This window comes from Schistocerca piceifrons, chromosome 1, assembly GCF_021461385.2.
Source record: "Schistocerca piceifrons isolate TAMUIC-IGC-003096 chromosome 1, iqSchPice1.1, whole genome shotgun sequence".
In the NCBI taxonomy this organism is placed as follows: domain Eukaryota; kingdom Metazoa; phylum Arthropoda; class Insecta; order Orthoptera; family Acrididae; genus Schistocerca; species Schistocerca piceifrons.
The window spans coordinates 89,864,350-89,890,329 of NC_060138.1; the positions used below are offsets into that span (position 1 = coordinate 89,864,350).

General features: G+C 37.8%; 1 protein-coding gene across 1 annotated transcript in view; it reads left to right on the top strand.

The window, feature by feature from the left end:
* LOC124790149 (extracellular matrix organizing protein FRAS1-like) overlaps positions 1–25,980 on the top strand; it is a 210,898-nt gene that overhangs the window by 24,912 nt on the left and 160,006 nt on the right. The window contains exons 3-4 of the mRNA XM_047257744.1: positions 5,684–5,831; positions 18,507–18,838. Coding sequence (XP_047113700.1) covers positions 5,684–5,831; positions 18,507–18,838 — 480 coding nt within the window. The remainder of the gene's footprint in view (positions 1–5,683; positions 5,832–18,506; positions 18,839–25,980) is intronic.

Here is a 25,980-nt window from a genome sequence, read left to right on the forward strand (position 1 = left end):
AAGCACTGTTTTGTGTAACTGCTATGATACAAGACTTGAAATAGAACTCATTAGAAACTCCAAGCAGTATTTGTAGGTTAAGGAAGATGTACAGGGCTCTTTCAGGTTGCAGTCAATGGGCTAATATTAAAAACTTGTGAACTGTGCAGGAAAGGAGAAAAAACCATGGAATTCATTATAAGTCAGTGGACAGATTCTCCTTAATTGGTAAATGAAGAATTGTTAAGTGTGTTCTGTGTCTTGTAATATGTTATGCAAGGTGTTTTTGTATATGTTCCATGCAATAATGCTGAAATATTTACTCTGTGTCAGTCAGTTGTTTTCTTATCCAAGCATGCTGCAGTGCTGTACATAATTCAATGATATATTTAAGTGTTCTCCTTTATACACCACAAAATAGTTACTTATCTTTAAAACAAGAATTTATCATGAGGTTATGGGCCCAGAACGAATCTATAAGCTTGCCCAGATAAACTGGATATGTAATTATTCATCTGTTATTTTTAAAGGAGAGCACCAGCAGTTCAGTGATGCACTGCATATCAGTAAATAGTCAGAAGTAGCATCAATTGGTAAATTAGTGATACAAAAATTAAAGTCACGAAAACTTTGTTAATCATCAAAGTACAGTCAGAAAAGTCAATTACATGTATTAATTTCACAGACAGTAGAGTTTTTATCCATTACCAACAGATTCTATTAAGTCACAATTGGAAGTTTTGTCAGAGGATCATCACGGAAATGTTAACTACGTTTCTTGGCAATTTAAACTTGATTTCACATTAAAGTCAATGAAATTGCATTCAGTAGCAACCGGACAGGAAATTAAACCAACAGGAGGAGAAACTGATCAACATGTACAAGCTTGGATTGAGAAAGATCTTGAGACACAAATTTTTATAGGTTTAAATGTCAGTAGCGACATAGGCAGGAAAATAGGAAATTGCAAGTCTGCTAGTCAAATGCATAAAAAAATTAGAAATGCTATATGACAAGAAATTGGATTTGACAATTAAAGGTTCGCAGAGAAATTTCTTCATTTACAAGTACGATACAAGTAACACTGCTATTCAAAGCTGCATGCATATTCAAGAATATGCAGAAGATTTAACACCAGAAGGCAAAGCCATGAAAGAGAACTGGATTATGTTGCAAATTCTTGGGATGTTACCACCAAAACTTCACCACTTCTGTACTGCATGGTTTCAGAGAAGGGAAGTCAACAAAAACAGCATCAACAGACATAATTGAGCTCATTCTTAATTTACTTGACAGGCAACAAAAGACTTGTGGGATTTTTATGGACCTATCTAAGGCATTTGATTGTGTGAACCACTCAAAATTAATGATGAAATTATATCAGTATGGAACTAGAGGAAAATGCTATGACATACTTAAATCATACATTACAAATAGGAAACAATGCACAGAAATCAGACATACTAGTGGGGGAAATATAACAAACTACATATCAGAATTACAAACAGTTAAACACGGTGTGCCGCAAGGATCTGTGCTTGGGCCAATACTATTTATACTCTACGTAAATGACTTCCCTAGCTATATAAATCAGAAACTTATAATGTATGCTGATGACACAACAATCATTTGCACAGCTGACACAAAGGAGGAGCTTGAGAAGGAAGCACTCCTGACTATTGAAAATGCAAATAAATATTTAACACAAAACAACCTGTTTATGAATCAGTCTAAAACAATGAATGTAGTATTTCAGACCAAGCATAGTGAAAATTATAATATAAATGTTAATATAAATGGAAAGACTATTAAAGAAGTAACCAGTACAAATTTTTTAGGAACTATAATAGACAAACATTTGGCATGGGGGGAGCACATAGATGCACTGTGTAAAAAGATAAACAAACAGATCTTCATCATGCATAAAACAGCTAAGACTGTGGATGATAAAGTCCTCAGATCAATGTATTATGGACTTGTCTTCCCACATTTGTCTTATTCAGTTCATATATGGGGAAATGCACAAGCTGGCTACCTAAAAAGAATATTCACACTTCAGAAAAGGGCAGTGAGATGCATTGCAAAAATACCACCAAGACAGACCTGTAGGCAAGCTTTTGTACACTATAATATTATGACAGTATATTCACTGTATATATACCAAAGCATAATGGTGGTAAGGTCAAGTGATAAACACCTCTTAAATAAAGATGTACACAAACACAGTACAAGAGGAAATGAAAATTACTACATGATAAACAGAAATCTAAAACTGTCTATGACTGCCCCAGAAGAAGCAGGCAAAAGGTTTTTTAATAAACTCCCCAAAATCATTAAAAAAGAAACAGATCTAAAATGTTTTAAAAATCATTTGAAACTATATCTCACAGAGAAATGTATATACAGTTTGAGTGAATACTAAGATGGTGTTTAAATATATCATTACTGAAATGTACCTGTAAAAATTATCATTTCTGTATGATTTTTTGATTTGTGTGTACGTATAATGTGAAATATGTAAAACCTTTGTATGATTATGGACTATTTCTGTTCAATCATTTGTTTCATTTATATATATATATATTGAAATCAAGTTTGATGTTAAAAGGCTATTGTATGACACACCCAATACTCTCAGCTGGATTTTCAGCTGGAGTCCATGGGCAAAGAATAAATAAATAAATAAATAAATAAATGTAGCAGTAGCTGACAAAAATCTTAACTCATTGTTTGAACGTTTGTGTCTGGAGGGAGACAGGTTAAATGAGATAGAACCATTAAGCATGTTGCACACTGATGCTTTTATCTCAAAACAAAGTAAACCATTTGTCAAAGCAGGTCAGCAGGAAATGTCTACAGTTCAATGTTTCAAATGCAGCAAAAATGGGCATGTAAAGAAACACTGCAGAAATAGACCATGTGCCAAATATTTAGTATACTGTAGAGAGAATTATTCATGTAACAACTGCAAACAAGAGGGTCATTTTGCCAGGGAATGTCCAAGTCCAAAGTTATACAGAAAGAAGACAAGCAATAAACTTGACAGTAAAGAAAATAAAAGGTTACAAACATAAAGCACTGGTCACTGTTGGATTATCTATTGCCAATATAAATGAAATAAATTTGCAATCAGGTCGAGAGAACATTTGGTACCAAGACTGTGGTGCCACGCAACATATGACATTTAGAAGGGACTGAGCAATAAATTATGTAAAATTAAATCACTGTACAAAAATGTTAATTGGTGGTGCAACCAGATTAGAAGGAATTGGAGTGGGAGATGCTGAATTAAAGGCTTTTGATGTAGAACACTGGTATGAAGTAGTTCTGCAGAATGTATGTAAGGAACATAAACTTTAATTTACTTTCTGTTTCTCAAGTCTTAGACAAAGGCTATGTTCAGACTGCAAATGCAGATCTCTCAGTTTTGAAAATTGTTGACAATCTGGAAACTGTAGCAATAGGTCGACGTGAACAACAGCTGTACAAGATGTTGTTTCATACAAAAGAATTTAACAAATGTATGACAGCAGTCTCAATTAATATGTGGCATGAAAAGTTAGCACATCAAAATGTCCCATGGCAAGCAACATCACAAGTCTCATCTGACAGATACGAAAGTTGTTGAAAATACTTTGGATGTAATTCATGTTGACTTATGTGAAATGAATCTCACGTCGTTAGGAGGAGCAAGTTATTTCTTGTTGTCTAAAGATGATTTTCCTCATCTCTGAATTGTTTATTTTCTCAAGACAAAAGATGAAGCTGTTTCCAAATTAGAAACTTTCATGAAAATAGTAGAAAATAAGTTTGGGAAGAAAGTAAAATGTTTAAAGTTAGACAACAGGACCAAAATCAAGAATGAACTCACTAAAAGGCTGCTAGATGAACTTGGTGTTTTTCACATCAAGACGAACACATACACACCTCAGAAAAATGGCAGAATTGAAAGAGAAATGTGCACAGTTGTCGAGTCAGCACAATTGGCAATACACACACAAAACCTGAATTAGAATCTTTGTGCTGAAGCAATAAATTATGCCATCTTTATGCTAAATCAAACTGTTAGAAGTTCAGTAAAAGGAAAAAGTCCTGCTGAAATGTGGTTTGGACAAAAAATAGATTTTGATAAGTTGAGAAGTTTTGGATGTGACTATTATGTTTTGACTGAAGATCATAAACAACAAAAAACTGAAAAGAAATCAAAGAAAGGAACCTTTGTCAGGTATGATTTGGATTCACCCTGCTCCAGAATCTATCTACCTGACAGAAAAGACATAGTTACCTCTGATAATGTCATATTTGATGAAAGAATACAAGGTAGATAAGGAGCTAGTGTAATTAAATCTTTCACAGGTGGAAAGAATGAATTAAAATATCCAGAAGAAACACAGATATCTGATTATTGTTTCTCTGATGTCTCTGAAGATTGTAGTATGTAATCTGATAACATAAAACAAAATGAAGTCTCACCACCAAAATTACATGACCAACAAAACCTTAGGCATCCTATGTGACTGTAGGCTTTCCCGGTGTAAACTACTGATGGAGGTTTCTTGGGTCTCCAGCCGGGTGATAGTGTTGATATGATGTTTTAGGAAGTGTCATACTACCCATCTTCTGGCGAAGTCAGAGGGGAGGGGGGGAGGGGGGGAGGGACAAGAAAAAGAGAGAAAGATACAGACAAAAAAGTAAAACAGAAGATAAATAAAGAAAAAACAAAAAGGAAAAAGAGGGAAATAGAGAAAGAGTTGAGTAATTTTTTTTTTTAAAAAAAAAAAGAAGCTGCTGGCAAAAAACCATATGAATAAATGGGAGAGGGGATTAATTAATGGTGGTTTAGTCCAGGAAGATTTGATGATATGTTGGTGAGCAGGTTCCTGTCAATGGAATTTAGGGGAACTATGGCTGATTAGGATGATCCAAACGGTCGACATTGTGTAGCAAGCAGTCATGTTACTTGCCATGCTGTAAATCCTGCTCAGCAATTGGGTATGGGTCTCTCCAAAGTGAATGCTTCTTCTGTGTCCATTCATGCATTCAGCTGGTTTAGTGGTAGTCATTCCTGTATAAAAAGCAGTGCAGTGGATATGTGGTAATTGCTAAACAATATATGTGGTTTCTCATGTTGTTATGTCTTTAAATATTGTAGAAGGTAGTGGATGGCTGCATGAGACAGGTTTTACAGTGGGAACAATGGTAGGAGTAAGAACCTTGGAATGGAGATTATGGTCAGTTAATGTCATATGGTTTAAAAAGAATATCAAGGAGGTTATGAGGGGAACATAAGGCAGTAATGAGTAGTGTGGGGATAGCAATAGCTCACTTTGTCAAGGATGATAAGTAATTCAGCTTTGATGTTATTAAAGGTCTCCTCTCAAGATTCACTTAGTGTGATTAGGGGGAACCACATGAAACCCCAATCAGGACAGTTGGTTATCTAGCTGGCTCTTCAATAAAAATTCATTGTCATATTATTTATTGAAGTGAAACAGAAATATAAAGCCCAGAAATAACAACAGCTCATGTCAATATGTAACATTCCTTTCCATTTTCATGTAATTTTAGCATAGTTCAAAATATGTTTCCCTCATTTTCTGTAGTTTCCATGTCCCTCTACATGATTCCACCTTTACAAATCACTTCTCAGCACCTACTAAAACTAACAAATTATTCATTTACTTCTTTTAAAATTTTGTTACAGGGGCAAACAATAAATGTTACACATGTTTTTGAGCTTGATGACATCAAGAACAGACTTCATGATATACGATATGTAATAACAGATATACCAAGAAGAGGAGTTCTGTCTCTACTATTTGCTAATGGAACAGTTATAAAACTTGGAATTGGTACGTATAACATCTAAGAGATGTTTATTTTCTTCTATGTCTAAAAATGAAGATTGTGAAATTATTTTGGCATTTATTGCAAAAAGGATGTGTATCTTAAGCATACACACCCACCCACCTACACACACACACACACACACACACACACACACACACACACACACACACACACACATAACACACACACTTATACCCAGGAAACATCGTGCTAATACACACATCAAAAAAAGTTTTGCATCACCCCAATTCCCCGAACTCCTGAAGACAGACGTTGACTGTGAATATTGAATCATAGACACAGTCCCTTTGAATGTTCAGAGATGTCACTAAGCCCACCCAAAGATGTAAACAACCATGAATGAGCAGCACCTATTAGACAAAGGGGTTCCAACACCTGATCAGTTCCAGTCATTCAACCAGGAAGGAGATACATGGCTCATGTTGTCTGTAGTTCAACCATGCCCCGATGGTCAATACCACAGTTTGATCATGTCCGCATTGTTACTTTGTGCCAGGAAGGGCTCTCAACAAGGGAAGTGTTCAGGCATCTCAGAGTGAACCAAAGCAATGTTGTTCAGACATGGAGGAGATACAGAGAACAGAAACTGTCAATGACATGCCTCGCTCAGGCCACCCAAGGGCTACTACTACAGTGGATGACCACTCCCTACAGATTATGCCTCAGAGGAAACCTGATAGCAACACCACCATGTTAAATAATGCTTTTGGTGCAGCCAGATGACATCGTGTTACGACTAAAACTGTGCACGATACACTGCATGATGCGCAACTTAACTCCCAACATCCATGGAAAGGTGCATCTTTGCAACAATGACACCATACAGCACAGTACAGATCAAACCAACAACATGCTGAATGGAATGCTCAGGATTGGCATCACATTCTCTTCAGCGATGAGTGTCGCATATGCCTTCAACCAGACAATGGTCGGAGGCATGTTTGGAGGCAACCCAGTCAGGCTGAATGCCTTAGACACACTGTCCAGCAAGTGCAGCAAGGTGGATGTTCCCTGATGTTTTGGGGTGGCATTTGTCGGTCCGACGTATGCCACTGGTGGTCATGGAAGACGTCATAACGGCTGTACAGTATGTGAATGCCATCCTCCGACCAACAGTGCAACCATATAAGCAGTGTATTGGCTAGGCATTTGTCTTCATGGATGACAATTTGTGCCCCCATTGTGCACATCTTGTGAATGACTTCCTTCAGGATAATGACATCACTTGACTAGAGTGGCCAGCATGTTCTCCAGACCTGAACCCTATTGAACATGCCAGGGATAGACTGAAAAGGGCTGTTTATGGATGACATGACCCAGCAACCACTCTGAGGGATCTAAGCCAAATCACCATTGAGGAGTGAGAAATCTGGACCAACTGTGCCTTGATGAACTTGTGGATAGTATGCCATGATGAATACAGGCATCTATCAATGCAAGAGGACATGCTACTGGGCATCAGAGGTACTGGCGTGTACAACAATCTGGACCACCACCTCTGAAGGTCTTGCTGTATGGTGGTACAACATGCAATTTATGGTTTTAATGAGGAATAAAAATGGTGTAAATGATGTTTATGTTGATCTCCATTCCAGTTTTCTGTACAAGTTATGGAACTCTCGGAACTGAGGTGATGCAAAATATTTTTTTACGTCTGTAACATGTAACATCATCTCTAACCTTCAAAATGGCATCAGTTTGCCAAGGAAAAGGGTCCACAAGTTCCTTCAGGTATGCCATATCCAAATGAAGTCACTTATTGATTGGATCACATGAGGTAACCAAATTGTGGGAATAATTATTGCTATATTTCACTGGCTGTTCAAAATAATCCAAGACATTTTCTATGGGATTAAGATCAAAAGAGTTAGTATGTGAGTCAAGGTCTGATAGGGTACTTGAGTGTTCTTCAGCCTGTGAATTATACGTGCAGCTGTGTGGACACAGTTTTTGTCATCTGGAAAGAAAAAGTGTGCTGACAGCATACTCAACATGAAGATAAAGAAGGAAAAAAAAACACTTAGTCACCAAAAATGTTAAAATAACCATCCTTTTTCCTGTTTGTGGTAACCTGAATGAGTAGGGCCATCTCATAGAATGGGAAACAAATTATCACAGAAGCATCTGTATTTCAACCACACCTTCCACACACTGTGGGTTAAATGCTTCATAGGGCATATTAGTACACTCAATGCCTTGGGTCATTTGAAGAGGGGCAACATCATGACTAAACTGACTTCACTATGTGGCTCCCACCAGCTATTGTCAAGTTTCTGTTTGTTGGCCCATTGAAGTTGTGCAGTTCTATGTCATGTTGTGAGTGATGTCCTTTTGTAAGGCATCTGACTGCAATATGAACTGCATGTATTTCCCTTTTCAGTGTTTGCTCAGAAACTAGTTGAGATGGACCTGCATTCACTGACAGCAGCAATTCCTGATGAGTCTGAGACCAACTGCCATTGATTGGACATGATGTTCATCTCCAGTTCCTGTTGGTTAGTGTCTTTTTATAATCAGTGTTCTTACTCCGAGTTACATGACTCACAAGAAGAGGTCCTCAGTGGTTGGACAGACTTTTTGAAACCATATGTATGGTGATGTTGGTTAATGTCTCAGGTATCACACTATGCAGTCATTCACCCTAGTGAACCCTCATTTGCGAATGACTAAAGGAACAAAATTTCAGAATTTAGCATGCTGCTCTATAGCTTTGAAAACAGGATATGTAACAGATTGGTTGTTCAGTGTAATGGTTAAGGTACAGGCCTCACATACAAAAGGTTGTGGGTTTGAATCTCATCACACTCTTTGAAAATTTTTATTTTTAAGTCTTAATGAAATGCCTTTGATCTTTATTTTTATTCAGTTAATTTTTTTAAATGTAATTTTTTTTTATTTCTCTTGATTAGTTGAGTCATTTTAATCATCATATTAATTTTTTCATCTGATCTCATTTTTCTTTGTATCTTTTTTTTCACACAGAATCTTTGTTGATGTGATTTTGATTATTTTTGTATATTAACTTCAGTTTAATTTCTTCAGTTTTATCGTCCTATGTTTCTGTCAATCTTATTGCTTTCATTATTTTCATCCCTCATTTAGCTTGAATTTCATTTTATTTATAATCCTGTCTTTTGTTTAAAACTTCATCTGCATTATTTTGTCTATAGTACAATAAATGTTTGTATGACAATAACTATCCAAAAAATGCACCTACATCTTGTATTGAAAAACACATTTTGATCTCATTGCACAGTCAATGTAAGTAGATTATTTCATCTTTTGTTTTTTAACTGATACACTGGCAGTTTCTAATGTTTAAATATTATTATACAGGGTGATTCAAAAAGAATACCACAACTTTAGGAATTTAAAACTCTGCAACGACAAAAGGCAGAGCTAAGCACTATCTGTTGGTGAATTAAGGGAGCTATAAAGTTTCATTTAGTTGTACATTTGTTCACTTGAGGCGCTGTTGACTAGGCGTCAGCGTCAGTTGATGCTAAGATGGCGACCGCTCAACAGAAAGCTTTTTGTGTTATTGATTACGGCAGAAGTGAGTCGACGACAGTTGTTCAGCGTGCATTTCGAACAAAGTATGGTGTTAAACCTCCTGATAGGTGGTGTATTAAGCGTTGGTATAAACAGTTTACAGAGAATGGGTGTTTGTGCAAAGGGAAAAGTTCTGGACGGCCGAGAACGAGTGATGAAAATGTAGCACGCATCCAGCAAGAATTTGTTCGCAGCCCAGGAAAATCGACTCGCAGAGCTAGCAGATAGCTGCAAATTCCACAATCAACTGTATGGAGAGTCCTACGAAAAAGGTTAGTTATGAAACCTGAACGTCAACTACCCGAGGCGATGGATCGGCCGCCAGGCAGCCCGTGACAGAGCACTTCATCACTGGCCTCCAAGAAGCCCTGATCTTACCCCCTGCGATTTTTTCTTATGGGGGTATGTTAAGGATATGGTGTTTTGGCCACCTCTCCCAGCCACCATTGATGATTTGAAACGAGAAATAACAGCAGCTATCCAAACTGTTACGCCTGATATGCTACAGAGAGTGTGGAACGAGTTGGAGTATCGGGTTGATATTGCTCGAGTGTCTGCAGGGGGCCATATTGAACATCTCTGAACTTGTTTTTGAGTGAAAAAAAACCTTTTTAAATACTCTTTGTAATGATGTATAACAGAAGGTTATATTATGTTTCTTTCATTAAGTGCACATTTTTAAAGTTGTGGTATTCTTTTTGAATCACCCTGTAGATAAATAAAAATAATTAAATTCACATTAAAAAAGAATCCAAGTGGAAAATGAATGATAGGAAGAAAAAAGAAACTGAAAAAATTAATATGGTGATTAAAATGATGTACAAATAAAAAATACATTTAACTCAATTAAAATAATAATAATAATTAACAAAGTCATTTTGATAAAGACTGACTAGATTCAACCCATGTGAGGCCTGTACCTTAACCATTACACTGCACAACCAGTCTATTAAAAATATCTTTTTTAAAGCAGTAGAGCATCACGTGATATTCTGAAATTTTTTTTGGTCAGTTACTTGCAAATGAGGGCCCACAAGGGTGAATGGCTGCAGGATGTGGGACTTTAACCTCCATCACCATATAAGATGCTTTCAAAAAGTTGATCCCACCACTGGGGAGCTCTCCTTGTCAGAAGGGAACACCATTCCTTGTAGATACAAGCTCCTAATATAATGTGAACACCTTGAACTAATTTATGAGCATAACATGATGTCATAGGAACAACGATGTATATGACATGATCTGTTACCAAACAATCATCTGTAAAATACTTGAAAATGGGCTAAGGCCGAAATTCAACAACTGTACAGGAAATAAAGAAAATGGCAGCTGAAGGCTTCAAGAAATCATTCAAAACATAAAAAATAAAAATAAAAAAATCTCTATACTGATGCAATCAATAAGGACCAGCCTGTTTATAGATATTTCCAATGCATGTGGGATGCCAAATTAGCTGCTCAAGACAGTTTTTGGAAAACACGTTCAAAAGTACTTTGCAAGACTGTCTGTCTGTACCCCCTGCAATAAATCCAGAAACATTCCAGTCTATACTCAGTAGGTTAAAGTTGCCTCCAACTAGTACTGCTTGATCTTGGTATTTATACACTATTGATTGGAGCCTCTAAAACTGTCACTGTAGACTCAGGTGTCTAGGGAAAACATACAACAATTAACTTGGTCATGTACACTGTTACACATGACCGGATAACTTCACTGTCACACTCATTTTTGACGTCAATAGAGACAAAAGTTTTGTCAACTGCAATGAACACTGCCCCTACTGTGGCATCTAATCGTCTTTCCGATATATGTTCCATGACTTGCTAAATATTTCAGGGCTTTCTCCTTCAGGTTTCAGCCAGCTCTCAGTCCCAAGAATAATTTAAGTGTGAGAACTTTCCTACAGGGCACTAAATTTGGGAAGTTTGTTATGAATACTTTCTTGCTGGCTAGGGTAGTTGACTTACACCTTCTAGAGCACGTTGGGTGGCACGGGATACATGCGGACGTGCATTGCCCTGTTGGGACAGCAAGTTCCCTTGCCGGTCTAGGAATGGTAGAACGATGGGTTCGATGACAGTTTGGATGTACCGTGCACTATTCAGTGTCCCCTCGACGATCACCAGTGGTGTACGGCCAGTGTAGGAGATCGCTCCCCACACCATGATACCGGGTGTTGGCCCTGTGTGCCTCGGTCGTATGCAGTCCTGATTGTGGCGCTCACCTGCACGGCACCAAACACGCATACGACCATCATTGGCACCAAGGCAGAAGCGACTCTCATCACTGAAGACGACATGTCTCCATTCGTCCCTCCATTCACGCCTGTCGCGACACCACTGGAGGCGGGCTGCACGATGTTGGGGCGTGAGCGGAAGACGGCCTAACGGTGTGCGGGACCGTAGCCCAGCTTCATGGAGATGGTTGCGAATGGTCCTCGCCGATACCCCAGGAGCAACAGTGTCCCTAATTTGCTGGGAAGTGGCGGTGCAGTCCCCTACGGCACTGCGTAGGATCCTACGGTCTTGGAGTGCATCCGTGCGTCGCTGCGGTCCGGTCCCAGGTCGACGGGCACGTGCACCTTCCGCCGACCACTGGCGACAACATTGATGTACTGTGGAGACCTCACGCCCCACGTGTTGAGCAATTCGGCGGTACGTCCACCCGGCCTCCCGCATGCCCACTATACGCCCTCGCTCAAAGTCCGTCAACTGCACATACGGTTCACGTCCACGCTGTCGCGGCATGCTACCAGTGTTAAAGACTGCGATGGAGCTCCGTATGCCACAGCAAACTGGCTGACACTGATGGCGGCGGTGCACAAATGCTGCGCAGCTAGCGCCATTCGACGGCCAACACCGCGGTTCCTGGCGTGTCCGCTGTGCCGTGCGTGTGATCATTGCTTGTACAGCCCTCTCGCAGTGTCCGGAGCAAGTATGGTGGGTCTGACACACCGGTGTCAATGTGTTCTTTTTTCCATTTCCAGGAGTGTAGCAAATCCTTACCCACATGTGGCTGCTGAGACCCTGCCAAAGGAACAGCTACTGCTCATTCATAGGGTGAACAGGTGAGACCCAATAGCCAGCCTCCACATTGGCCCTCTGCCTCGAACAACGTGAATGCTCTTCCACCCTGGCACCAGAGGTGTCCAAAGCAATGCCCCAGATTCTCTGGCACTACTACACCCCTAGGCAGCAGCCTCAAGGTAGCTCACCATAGCCAAAATTGAATTCAACTGTGAACTATGGCATGCACACATCCTACCCTTCCTAGCATGACTAACTGAAGAAGTAAACTGTAAAAGCAGACAGGAACCTAGATATGCAGTTTGCCACCCTTCTGACAAGTCACAAATGTTTGCTAGTGCCTTAATGACAGATAGTTGTATTTCACAAGGATGATATTGTCTAGATCCAAGCTGACTATCTTTCAATAGATCATTTTCTTTGAGATAATTCATAATGTCCAAACACAGCGTATGTTCCAAAACTGTACTGCAGATTGACATCAGTGATATGGATTTGCAATTCAGTGGTTTAGAAGCAGAGCTGTATGGCCTGCCTGTTGGGTGCAAAGGATACTGAAAAATTTATTAATTTAGTTTACAAACACAGGTCATTATGAGACCAGATTGATGAAAACTGTCACTGTTGTGACAGTCAAATAAATGTGTGGTGGGAGTTTTCCACAGAAATGAACCTAACCAGTAAGTGTTTTTAATTGCAGTACTCTTTACAAGGTGAAACATTAACAGGACTATTTTGAAAGTCATTTTATCACACTGCAGCATATTACAGATTCTTTTACAGTGCAGTGTATTTGGAAATTATATGTAGGATCTGGAACATGACAACTGCACAAAGCATTTATTGTAACACTTAAAGCTATATCTATATTTTATGTCATGTCTCTTCCACAAAACTTCCCAAATATTTGTTTTTAAATATGCATCACTGCTGATAATCTTCTAGTAGATGTTGATTCTTTAAGCTCCCTCTCTTATCAGATGTTCAGGTGGATACATGGTTTCTCAAAAGTAGTTGGGCTTATGGACTTATTATGCCGAAACTCTACACTTGTAAAAACATAGAATTTAACCATTTTTTCCTCCTCTTCTGCCATCTTGACCTTTGTGTCAGCAAAAAAAAAAAAAAAAAAAAAAAAAAGGTTACAAAGGTAGAAACACATAACATCAACTGTAAACATGCAAGAATCTGGTGAATATGTATGCAATGTGCAAGCTCAAATCATATGACTCAGGTCGTATTAAGCTGTGTGGTGATTCAGTCTTATGGCTTCACTTCAAGCATTTGCACAGCCTTAGAGTGGATGGTCGAGCCATTCAAGCATAGAATGCTTGAACAAGAAAAGGAAGTCAAATGCAGTTGCTCCCTGTGTCCAAACCGACTATATTGAGATCCACAGGACTTTGAACCACATGCACCAAGCAACTTGAGAAATCATAGATGTTTCAGGATGGGAAGGTAAGGGGAGAAGGGAGTGCTGAAGTCATGTCTCATGTGGTGATCTGTGTGTGGTGTTGGCTGAAGCTGATGTGAGTGAGACTTTTTGGTCATTTACCTTCATTTAAGAGCACGGGGTATGTAGATGACCATTTTGAAGGTGTTTAAAAATCAAATTTTCTCCGTTTCTGTACAATTTAGAAGCAACTGCTTGATACATAATGTTAAATAGATTGTTTCAGTTATGTAGAAGTAATAACAACTGACATAGCACAGTTTGTTGTAATATAACATGTTGGTAATTGTGAGGAAAAAAACAGATTTTTATACATGCAGTAGTCATATTTGGTACAGTTTTGACATATTGTTTTTGGATCAGAACAGAAAAATTTGCACAAACTGTTAAAAACACATAAGAAACAAAATCATAAGTAGAAAATTTTTAATTTGAATCCATAATACCAGTTATAAAACAAAGAAGATGATATTTTAAAAACTGCCCAAAAAAGACTTACATTTTCAAATTTTTTTTTTTTTTTTTTTTTTTTTTTTTTTTTTTTTTTTTGAATTAGGGAAGATTATTCTGCTCATTTGGAAGAATGTCAATAAATTAAAGGACATGCAATGTTTTCACTCCCCTATTGCAAGTATTTCCTGTGAAAAACTAACTTGGTGAGAAATTGAAATAAACTAACCATTCATTTAATACACTTATATGGCATCAGGACAGTATTAGAGCATAGCCATTTTCATACTTTGGATGATGGTCTTTTTTCCTTTTCTCTAACCTCACCTGAGTTCTAGTTTCCTTTGTTGGTTGAAGAGTATACCTTTCTGCACTGGCAATACATTCCTTGTTGATATCAGTGAGAACAGTAACAATGATTTCTCCAGCTGATATTCCCAGCACTTTCTAAACTTTCATTCTACTTACTGCTGCATCATTGAAACATATTACAGATCCAGCATACTAACACCCAAACCTCCAGATGTCAAACACTCAAATCAGTACCAAACATTGTAAGTCAATAGAGTATCAATCAAAACTCCAATTTAGTTCATGCTGTGTACTGTCATCCAACAGAATGGGCATAAACATTAATTAAAATCAACACCAGAACTAAGGACCACATCAAAAGCATAACTGTGAGTATAAAACAGATGTTGCTTCCATGGGGAGGTTGGCAGAGCATTAGATCCTTGTACCAAGGGTTTCGGGTTCAAACTCAATGAGGAAAAGTTTTCTTCTTCCTGTATTATGCATTAAAGTGTTAAATGGCGCAATGTGTTTATGACATGAAAAAAGGTTGTTTGGAATTTACGGGAATGTTCTCTTGACAATCTGCTTTTGCTTCATTTCTTTGAAAGTAGTAAACCTAAATATTAATAATTAATAATAAACAAAATAATAATATCAATAATAAGTACATAACATTCAAATAACAAAGCAAAAGCAGACTGCCAAAAGAATATTGCTACAAATGATGAAAAGTTGTTTTACAAGTCAGGAAAATATTTTCCCATACAACAGTTTCATGGGAAAACAGTTAAAAAAAATTATTATCAGTGGGGTTTGAATGCTCTACCTTCTCATCCACCTGAGATCTACAATACAATTACTCACACATATGCTTTTCCTGTTCTCTGTAGCTTTTGTAATACATGTTCTGCTGGATGACAGCACACAGGATGAATGAAATTGGTGTTCTGGTTCATGCTCTATTGACATACAGTGTTAGGTACTGACCTGAGTGTCTGACATCAGGAGGTAAAGTCCCAAGGTACTTATTCCAACAAACAGCAAATACAGTTTTTGGTACCCAACCCATATTATTTGGCCGAAATGTTCAAACCTTCATTTGGGTTTTCTGTGTAATCCTGATGGCAATTTACTAAAAGGCTTTAATTGTTCAAGTTTTGAAAAATAGGTTTTATCACTGTCATCACTGCTTAAGGTAATAAGTGCTTGTGTGTTTATGTTTCCCCACTAATCAGTGCCTTTTGAAACCCACGTCATGAGCCAGTGACTTTTGGCCAGTGAGCTTATTGTGCAGTGTTGTCTATAAGAGTTTTTGAAAAAAAATATCACCCACACCATTCTTTTCATATTCTCTACTTGATGCAGCATTTCTCCTAATTGCCAAACTATAGTTACACTGCAGAAAAGCTTTCTCATGGCCTGTAAATGGCTTATCATCAGACAGTTTCATTCTTTTGTTATCCTCCTAAGTCTTCCCAGCCTTCCACAAGATTCCAATTTTGAAATTTCTGTTGTTCCATATACTTTAGGTCCTTTTACTTTTATAAAACCTTTTGAATCTCCATCCCCAAGGCAACTAATGTATCTAATAATGTTTGAGACTTCTAGAAAAGTTTGACCTCTCCTTCACATTCCATTCTAGAACTGTAGCCCTCAGAATTCTTGGAAAAATTTTGAGCAAAACACTTGTCATGGTACCTACAACTGCAGCACTGTTTTGTGAGGCATTCAGAGTCAATATCCTTTTCATTACACAGAGAAGTGTATGTGACAGCACCATTCACAGAAGAAAGTTTTCACCACTGAATGAGCTGTCAAAGGCCACAAGGCCCACATAAACCCACAAACTAGAGTGTAAATTGAAAACAGTTCCACACAAAGATTATGCACAGTCAGTAATGCCAATTCCTAATTGAAATTTTGCTCAACAATATTATGAAAAGGAGAGAGTGTTACTCGCCGTAAAGATGACATGTTGAGTTGCAGACAGGCACGATGTAAAGACTGTTACTTATAAGTTTTAGGTCAAAACCTTCTTCTGAGAAGAAAAACACACTCTCATTTACACAAGCAAGCACACATCACAGACATGACTGCTATATCCAGCTTCTTCAGCTGGTATGTATTAATATATGCATTCTATCATACATCCTTGAGAAATGTACAAAAGGTTAGCAGAAACTGATGGATGAAGTTACAGTTGGCTGGAGCAGCCATAGGTATCAGTCATGAGCGTGTGTGTGTGTGTGTGTGTGTGTGTGGGTGGGTGGGTGGAGTGCTTGCTTGTGTGAATGTGTGTGCATTTTTATTTTCTGAAGGAAGCTCGTATTAACAGTCTATTCATTGTGCATGTCTGAAAATCAATGGCTCATCTTTATGGTGAATAGCTAGCTATTATTTTCATAATATTTCTGATGCTCCAACCTGGAGTTTGCACAGTTTAAAATTTTTCTCAATAATTATATCTGTCAATGAAGGCAAAGGAAAATACATGTCAAACAACATATTTAAAAGGGGCAGAACTGATGCTCCACCAAATTTAAAAGTCTGACAAAGGCATTTAAATGCTAAATTGTGAAAAAAGAATTTTCCACTGCCCATTTGAATGGAGCATCTGATGGGATAAAACCTGATTTTTTTTCTTTGATCCTTAACCCATTGTTTTGGACAAGAAAGTCAAGGGTAGGTAATGGCAGAAAATTATAGTAGATTGTTCTTAAAGTAACAAAGAATCAAGATGGTTAAGAAAAGAGGAGTACAGCTCAAAGTAAAGACTGATGTTTTATAGAAAAGTCGTGGTTTTTATGAGATGAAAAAGAGGATGATAAGTATCTTTTGTGAAAATCTATTCCTTTCTGCTCCCAGAGGAAGAAACTGTCAGTTCTGAAAGCTAGGATTCTGTGCGTACTTTTAAGTGCCTTGTCTCCTGGTAATAAGTAATGGACAGCTATTCTGTCTTATAATTTTACATGTTAATATATCCTTTACAGATGGATCAAACATATAACTATCTCCCTACCTAATTATTTTTACAATTTTATATATTCCATTGATATTCACAGTCAGGGACACTGAAGTTCTGAAGATGTGGAGACATATTTTGATAGTGATATCAGATGCTTCAGTATTTACACTTTAAACTTTCTGGAAGACATAATTTGTTAACTCATGATGTTAAAGATGTCATATTAGCAACAAATTGCTAGAACACTATGATTCTAATCTCTCTATTCTTTAAGTACAAAATCATAAGTGGCCAATGTGGCTAACATATCCACAGGAATAACACTGCTGTAATCATCTGTCTTTGTTGATGTTGGAACAGAAAGTCATTAGTTCATATGTAGGAGTAATGAAAATCAGTGATGTGTTCCTGAAATATTGGTCATCAACCAACAATAAATGAAGTCCAGCAATATTATTGCCATTATCAGGCTGGCAGATGTTCATTTTCAATCATCAATGTCACAGCCAAAATGTGACATATCATTAACTAAATATACCTAACCAAAACTACTGTAGGATCACATATATTTGAGTTGATTCTTGTTAAATTGGTGTATGCTTGCCATCAAAAACAGTGTTCTATAGAGGAAAAACCACTCTACTGAAGATAATGTGTATTTAATGACTCACTTCTTGGATTTCATTTACGTTGTCTGCATTAAAGGCAAGTGTCAAACAAATGTAATAAGTGCTTATGTTTAAAAATGAGCTCACTGACATTTGTCAAACCTTATGAAAAAATGATTAAGTTTGATGTGTGTTGAAATCCATTTTATTTTTCATATATATATATATATATATATATATATATACGCACCATTTGTCTATGAAATTTTTATATGTTTTACTTTAATCGATCTGTAACTCTGTAACAGGACATGAATTTAAACTTCAGCATCTAAAGAATGGTACCATCCAATACAGCCATAATACTTCATATCATCACAGGAAAGACCATTTTGAGGTTCTGGCAACAGATGGAATATCTGAGGCAATAAACAGTGTTCATCTGACAATTGAGAAACCAGTTACAATACAGTTTGCTGTCAGTGCTGGGGACACTGTGTTCACAATGGAGGAAAATGGTCCTCCACTTCAGATTCCAATTTTACGAGTTGGTTCAGATTTATCCGAGGAGTCACAAGTCCTTTGTGTAACATCACCAGGCAATGCAACACCAGACCAAGATTATGAGCACATTGAGAAGGTAAGATCCAGAGCAAGAAATCCAAACAATAAACAGTCTTCTCTTACATGTCCTATGAGTATCTGTCATTCATTCATGAAATTAATTCTGTAAGAATATTACTTTTATTTCCTCATGACTCTTGGCAAGTTTTTACTGAATGACCAAATATGTACATTCACAAGACTCATGGAAATGTTGAAATTTTTTATGTGTGATTACAAGATGTATATTAGTTCATACACACACACACACACACACACACACACTTCAAACATGCACAGACCATACAAAGTCTTTGCATACAGTTCTCATGGACACCCAGCTGGTGTGGGTCTTTCAGTAGTTAATACTCCCATAGCTTACTTAGTCTTTCAATTTTTTGGATGTTATCAGGTTTTCACGCAAGCATGGCTTTAGTCTGGCAAGTGTCTAGTCTCATGGCAGTGTGTCCTGCCAGGATTATTCCCCACACTTTCATTTTCTGCACAATGTTTGGTTGTTTCATCATGTTGTACAGTTCCTGGTTCTTTCTGCATCTCCATGTGTTCTGTTCCCAGACTGGTTCTTAATTTCTTGTTTTAAGTTATTATACGTTTTGAACCAGTTGCCAAAGTATTTAAAAGTATCCACCACTCTGGCTCTGTTCCATATTCCTATCTGTAATGGAGTGTTGTTAGGGTCTTATCTGGATACTTCTATCATTTCAGTCTTCTCCACATTAATCCACAGCTCAGTCTTACTGATATTATTTTCTAAGTCCTCCACAGTTTGTGCCATCTCTTTCTCTGACTCCACTGTGGCTGTAGTGTCATCTGCAAATCCCAATTACCAAGTTTTTCCATTTAGTTTCCCCCTTTACCTCCTCTTTCTGTTTCCTGAATTACTTTCTCTATGAGCAAATTATAATCAATGGTGAAATTACCTTGTCTCACACCAGTTCTGATCCTGAATTCCTTGGACAGCTCCATCAGGTATTTCACCTTGGCTTTTGTCTACACTGTACATGCCTTCAAGTTAAGTAACTTCTTTGATAGGTCAAGTCCCTCAGGAAGTGATACATATTTAATCTGTGTATATTATCACACTTCTTTGAGGAATCAAATGTCACCAGAGACCGATGGATAAATTTGCAGCACCTCTGCCAGATCTGTCTCATGGAGAATATTGATCCACAGTCTGGTAGATGACTTCCACCCTTTTGGAATCTCTTTCTTTCCCCACACTTTGCTTATGTGATTGTTTACCTCTTTCTGAAGTGTTTCACCTCCCATCCTCAACATCTCTGCCACTATCCTATCTTCTCCTGGCAACTTGTTATTCCTCAGTTTCTTAATTGCTCTTTCTGTGTCCTACTGAGTCACTTCAATTTCTTCTTCCTTCATGTCCTCTGCAATTCTTCCTTCTGGGAAGACTCAATATTCAGCATCCAGCGACTTCTCAAAACATTACTTCCATCCAAGAGTGCCCACACCAAGAGTCATGCGGGTTGAGGGGGAGGAATGCCCAACCCCTCCCCCTAGTTGTCAGGAAAAGGAAAAACCATAGTGTAGTTAGGTGTTTTTTCTCAAGAAAATTATTTAAAGGACAGTATCACGCAGGTACTGTAACATTTTTATGCCTGCACACAATTCCCCATGTGTCTTCCAAAATCTTAAAAATACTTGTTACCCAAGGTCTTGGCCCCCCCTCCCCACACAAATCATATGGTTGCCCATGCTCCTATCTCTCCAGTATCCTTTCCATGTCTCCATGTCTGTTAGCAAATTTTCATATTTATAATTAATAACTAACAACACATTTTTTGACCATTCCACACATATTTCATCATCTGAAACATTTTCTACTGTAAAATATTTTGTGTGCTCTCTCTATTTCATTGATCATGTTGGTCGTGAATTTTCCTTTCTCTGTCCTTAGAATCTTGCTTGTTTCTCTTTTTATGTTCTTGTCTGCTTCCTGTTTTCCTGCACAATTTCTACCCAGCATGTGTGCTTCATTTGCTCTGACCTTCATGGCTTGTTCACATGTATCATTGAACTAGTTCTTTCTGGTTGTTGGCATTTTTCTTCTAGATTATCTCTTGCTACTTCAGTTACAGCAATTTTTATTTCTTCCTATTAATCATTAACAATTCTTTCATCATTGTGGCTTGATACCAGGACTTCAAATTTATTTGTGCACTCTCATATCATACTTGTGGCACAACTGTGGATCTTTAGCTTCTCAACATCATACTGTCTCTTAACCATGCCTTTCTTCTTCCTTTTATAGTGCAGCTGTAGTTGCAATTTGCTGATTACTGAGTAACGGTCTGCATCTGCATCAGCCCTTCTGAAATCTCTAATATCTGTCATATACATCTTGTACCTCTCATCTGTAAGAATATTATCAATCTGATTGGTGGTGTTACCATCTGGGAAAGTCTATGCACCTTTGTATATCTGTTTGTGGGGGAAGGACACTGAGCTCATCACATAGTTCTGGCTTAATGTAAAACTAATGAGGCACAGTTCGCTGTCATCTGTTTCCACATGTTTACTCTGTTTTCTGATTTCTAACGATGTGCGATGATAAAAAGCAGTGTGGCTTCAGATTGCAAGCAAAATCCACACCTCTCTCATATTGGTTGACTTACTTGATCTGTGCAGCCGATCTTCTTTTCTGGATTGCTGGCTCTGTCGATCTCCAAAACCTTCTTCTCCGAAGAATAATGCTGGTTATGGGAATTTGTAAGGCACTCTCTCTATTTTTGAAATAATTTAGTACTCAAAGAATACTTTAAACTCAGACATAGTATATTTCAACTTCCACAGAGAACAGATTCAATATTTCTTACATCAATATTCGAATGTTTATAAATCAACTGATTTGTCTTGCGGTACGCTTGATAAAATACCTCTGCAGTAGCATACTTTTTACAACCACATAATTTATGAACATGTCTTGCTTCTAGCAGGTCCAACACATGAAGTACAATTAAAATGTCTGTAATCAATTGTTTATTTTCTTTAACAATAATCACAGACCCTAAAACAACAAGGAATACTACATGATTACTTCTTGCTCTTCCAATACAACTTCCATGGTACGAGCAGCAAACAGTTGTCGATGCCGTTCGACCGTCGCGTCTACCTTGTGCTTGTGACTCCTTTCCAGCCTGCACACACAAACATGTGTCACGCAATATGTACATTGTCTCACACTTATTTTTAAAATATCGTGTGTTTGAGAAAGTAGAAGGATGAGTGGTTCTGGAATTTACACAGAAACTCTTGAAGCTCTACAGATTGTCAGCTTACACACATCTTCTTATCCCAATTTGGCATTTAAATCTCCCAAAATAATCTTAATATTTCAGATTCTTATGCTTTCCATTGTTCTTTCTAGTACTTCATAAAACTCACTTTGTTGCTTACATCTGTTGGTGCTTATGTATGAACAAGTGATCTTCATACTTATTCCACATAGTAAGATATGATATTCTCTTGCTGATTGCACTGAATCTCTTTGCTTACATTAGCAAATGATCACTCTCCCCAAAAAATACTGTTTGATGTTCATGCCTTCACAGTCTCCACAAAAGATTACCGATTTATTGTCATATAAAATCTCTTCCCCTTGCCATCTAGTTTCTTGTAATACATACATCAACTATATTCCTCCAACTTGGACACTATGATTTTGGCAGCTCCTGGTCTATGTACACTTCTAACATTCCATATGCTGACTTGTAAACCAATGTGTCTAGCCATTTTCATCTTGTACAGTTCCAACCTAACCTGAGGCACACTTGTAAGATTCTTGGTAATGATAAATGTCCCCCGTCCACATTATGGGTGCAGTGAAGGAGTAGCCCAGTAGTGGGGCTTTCACATTTCTGCTCCTGAGCTGTCAGGATTTGTTATCAGTCATTTGCCCCCCAGGAGGATAGGTTTTACTATACCTCAAGACACTACTCTGTAGTTCTGTGATATTTTTGGTGAATATTTGATTTCCCTCTGGTACAATAGATGTGTTTATTTTTGTTTTGGGTTAGTTTGCTTGCTTTCAAGATGTAGTCTCTAGTGAAAAAGATAGTTTCATAAATGTACAAACTTGGACATTCAGAACACCAAGATCATTAAAATGAGACTTACAGGACTCCATCCTTTAAGGCCACAAATTAGAGCTTTTTTTTAAAAAAAAATTCTAAAAACCTTTATGCTGTGTGTTGAGTGTCCCCATAAAATGATCCCATACTGAAGCAGTGAGTGGAACTGTGCATAATATTCCTGCAGTACTGTTGTTTTGCTTGTTGTAGACTTTAATATTCTTATACCATAGCACACAGATGAGTGTTTCCTAGGGAATTTGAGATGTTAGTAAGGTGAAGAGGGATATGTAGAAAGTTAACAGAAAAAATCAGGGACCTTATTTGAGCTGCATGGATAAATCTCCAAACAAGATCCAAGTAAACTACTTAGCTGAGAAACTGAGATGGCAGTGTGAGTTATGTGACTTGTAAATGGTCCATTGTGCTACATCCATTTTTAAAGCCATCTTGTTCCTTTGCCAAATTAAAATTTGATGTTTTGTCCAATGACAGTTTTAGTAAATATCTAGTTCACTGTGGTTAGGAAGCTGATGGGCCTATATTTTTTATCTTTTTCTATCTCTTTTCTTTGCAAGAACAATAAACACAAAATTGTTTCAGTTTTGGCAGTTTTCATCTTTTGCAAACATTTTGCTACAGCTTTAATGGTTTCAATTGAAACACTCTCCTTTTCCGCTACCTTCTATTTCTTCATACGATGAATACTTTTTCACACCACTCCTGGTGGTGGAATGTCATTACTTTCATGATCAAATTTCTGTGCTTCTGATGAACTGATGCCTACATAAACATTTAAAGAAATGTTTGTACAATTTTATCACTGTTGTTAGTTACTAATGAAATTTTGTATCGACTCAAAAAGTTTTGGTTTTCTTTTCGTCATACTTTTATTGTTTTCAGATGTTTACTTTATTAAATTTCCATTGTATTTTCTCACATACGCATAGTCAGGTGTGGCTTTGGAAAGAAGTCTGAAACACTCATGGATCAGAACTGACTTAGACCCCAAGTTATGCTAAACATGCCTGCCACCACATCTATGATTACAGGGTTGACAGTGGGCAATATCACTGTAGCCAAAAGTTTAGATATTGTATCTTCATTGTGTTTCACATATAACTACTAAATAACATGAAAAACTAATTCAAAGACAAGATCCATAGAAAACACATTTATCCATTGACATCACATTTCCCAACACTTTATCACAACAAATCATACTAAAAGATGCATTTTGGGGACATCTTTAATTATATGTATGTTAACTTCACTGCATGCTTAATTTTTTGTGTTTTCAGTTCTAAACTTTTGACATCTAATGTTTTGTTTGTGTCCAATCTGGAGTGTTTATAACTTGATGTGATGAAACAGTGATATTTCTGTGAAGGCATTTGTCTTGTGCTGTAATTGTAATTTTTGGGTGAACAAATAAATGCCGAATTGCAATCAAATCAGGCAATGCCATATAAAATAATCTTGCAGTTTCTCAGTCCTTATACCCTGCAGTGTTCAGATGATGGAACAGATTACCCCCTGAAAGAGAAAGAGAAAAAGAGAGAGAGAGAGGGAGGGAGGGAGAGAGAGAGAGAGAGAGAGAGAGAATTCGGGGGGTGGGGAGGGCAGGAGAGGATTAAGAAGCAGGTGTTTTTCGTGTAATAATGGATGCAAACAATTTGAGGAAGTGTGTTTATAATTCATTAAGTGTGGCAAATAGTATTTTGTCATGTTCTCATTCAAAGAAAGAAATGTAAGTCACAGAAAAGTGAAACAAATGAAAACAAACTAAGAAAAGAATGTTCAAATATCAATCTGCTGATATAAATTTATGTTTTCTGTGGTATCACTGAACCAGTTTTATGCAGTAATCAATGGATGTAAGTTAAATAAGTTGATTACTTTTTGTTGTGAATTTGATACCTCATTTCCCAACAAAGAAAACAGTCTATAAGCATACTCAATACTCTGTAGCTCTGGCATAAATGTGTGTGTAACTTGATGTTTCATTCATTATACTGCAACAGTTGGTTCGAGCTCCTCTATGTAATACACACATCAAAAAAAAGTCTTGCATCACCTTGTTTCTTAGAGTTCTGGAACAAGTACAGAAAATTGAAATAGAGATCAATATAAACACCAGTTCCACTCTTTTTATTGCTCACGAAAACCACACATTGCATGTTGTACCACCATACAGTGAGATCTCCAAAGGTGGTGGTCCATATTCCTGTACACACTGGTACACACCAGTAGCACATTCTCTTGCACTGAAGCATGCCTGTATTTGTCATGGCATACTATCCACAAGATTGTCCCACTCCTCAATGGTGATTCAGCATAGATCCCTCAGAGTGGTTGGTGGGTCACATTGTCCATAAACAGCCCTTTTCAATCTATCCCAGGCATGTTCGACAGGGTTCATGTGTGGAGAACATGCTGGCCACTGTAGTCGAGCGATGTCATTATCCTGAAGGAAGTCATTCACAAGATGTGCATGATGGGGGCACGAATTGTCATCCATGAAGATGATTGCCTCACCCATATGTTCCTGATACGGTTGCTCTATCTGTCAGAGGATGGCATTCATGCATCATACAGCCATTACGGCACTTTCCATGACCACCTGCAGCATACGTCAGCCCCACATAATGCCACCACAAAACAGCAGGGAACCTCCACCCTGCTGCACTCACTAGACAATGTGTCTAAGGCATTCAGCTTGATCAGGTTGCCTCCAAACATGTCTCGAACAATTGTCTGGTTGAAGGCATATGGGACACTCATTGGTGAAGAGAAAATGATGCCAATCCTGAGTGGTGGATTCGGCATGTTGTTGGGCCCATCTGTACCATGCTGCATGGTGTCATGGTTGCAAAAATGGATCTAGCCATGGATGTCAGGAGTGAAGTTGCGCATCATGCAGCCTATTGCCCATAGTTTGAGTCCTAACACAACATCCTGTGGCTGCACAAAAAGCATTATTCAACATGTTGGCATTGCTGTCAGGGTTCCTCCGAGCCATAATCTGTGGGTAGTGGTCATCCACTGCAGTAGTAGCCCTTGGGCAGCC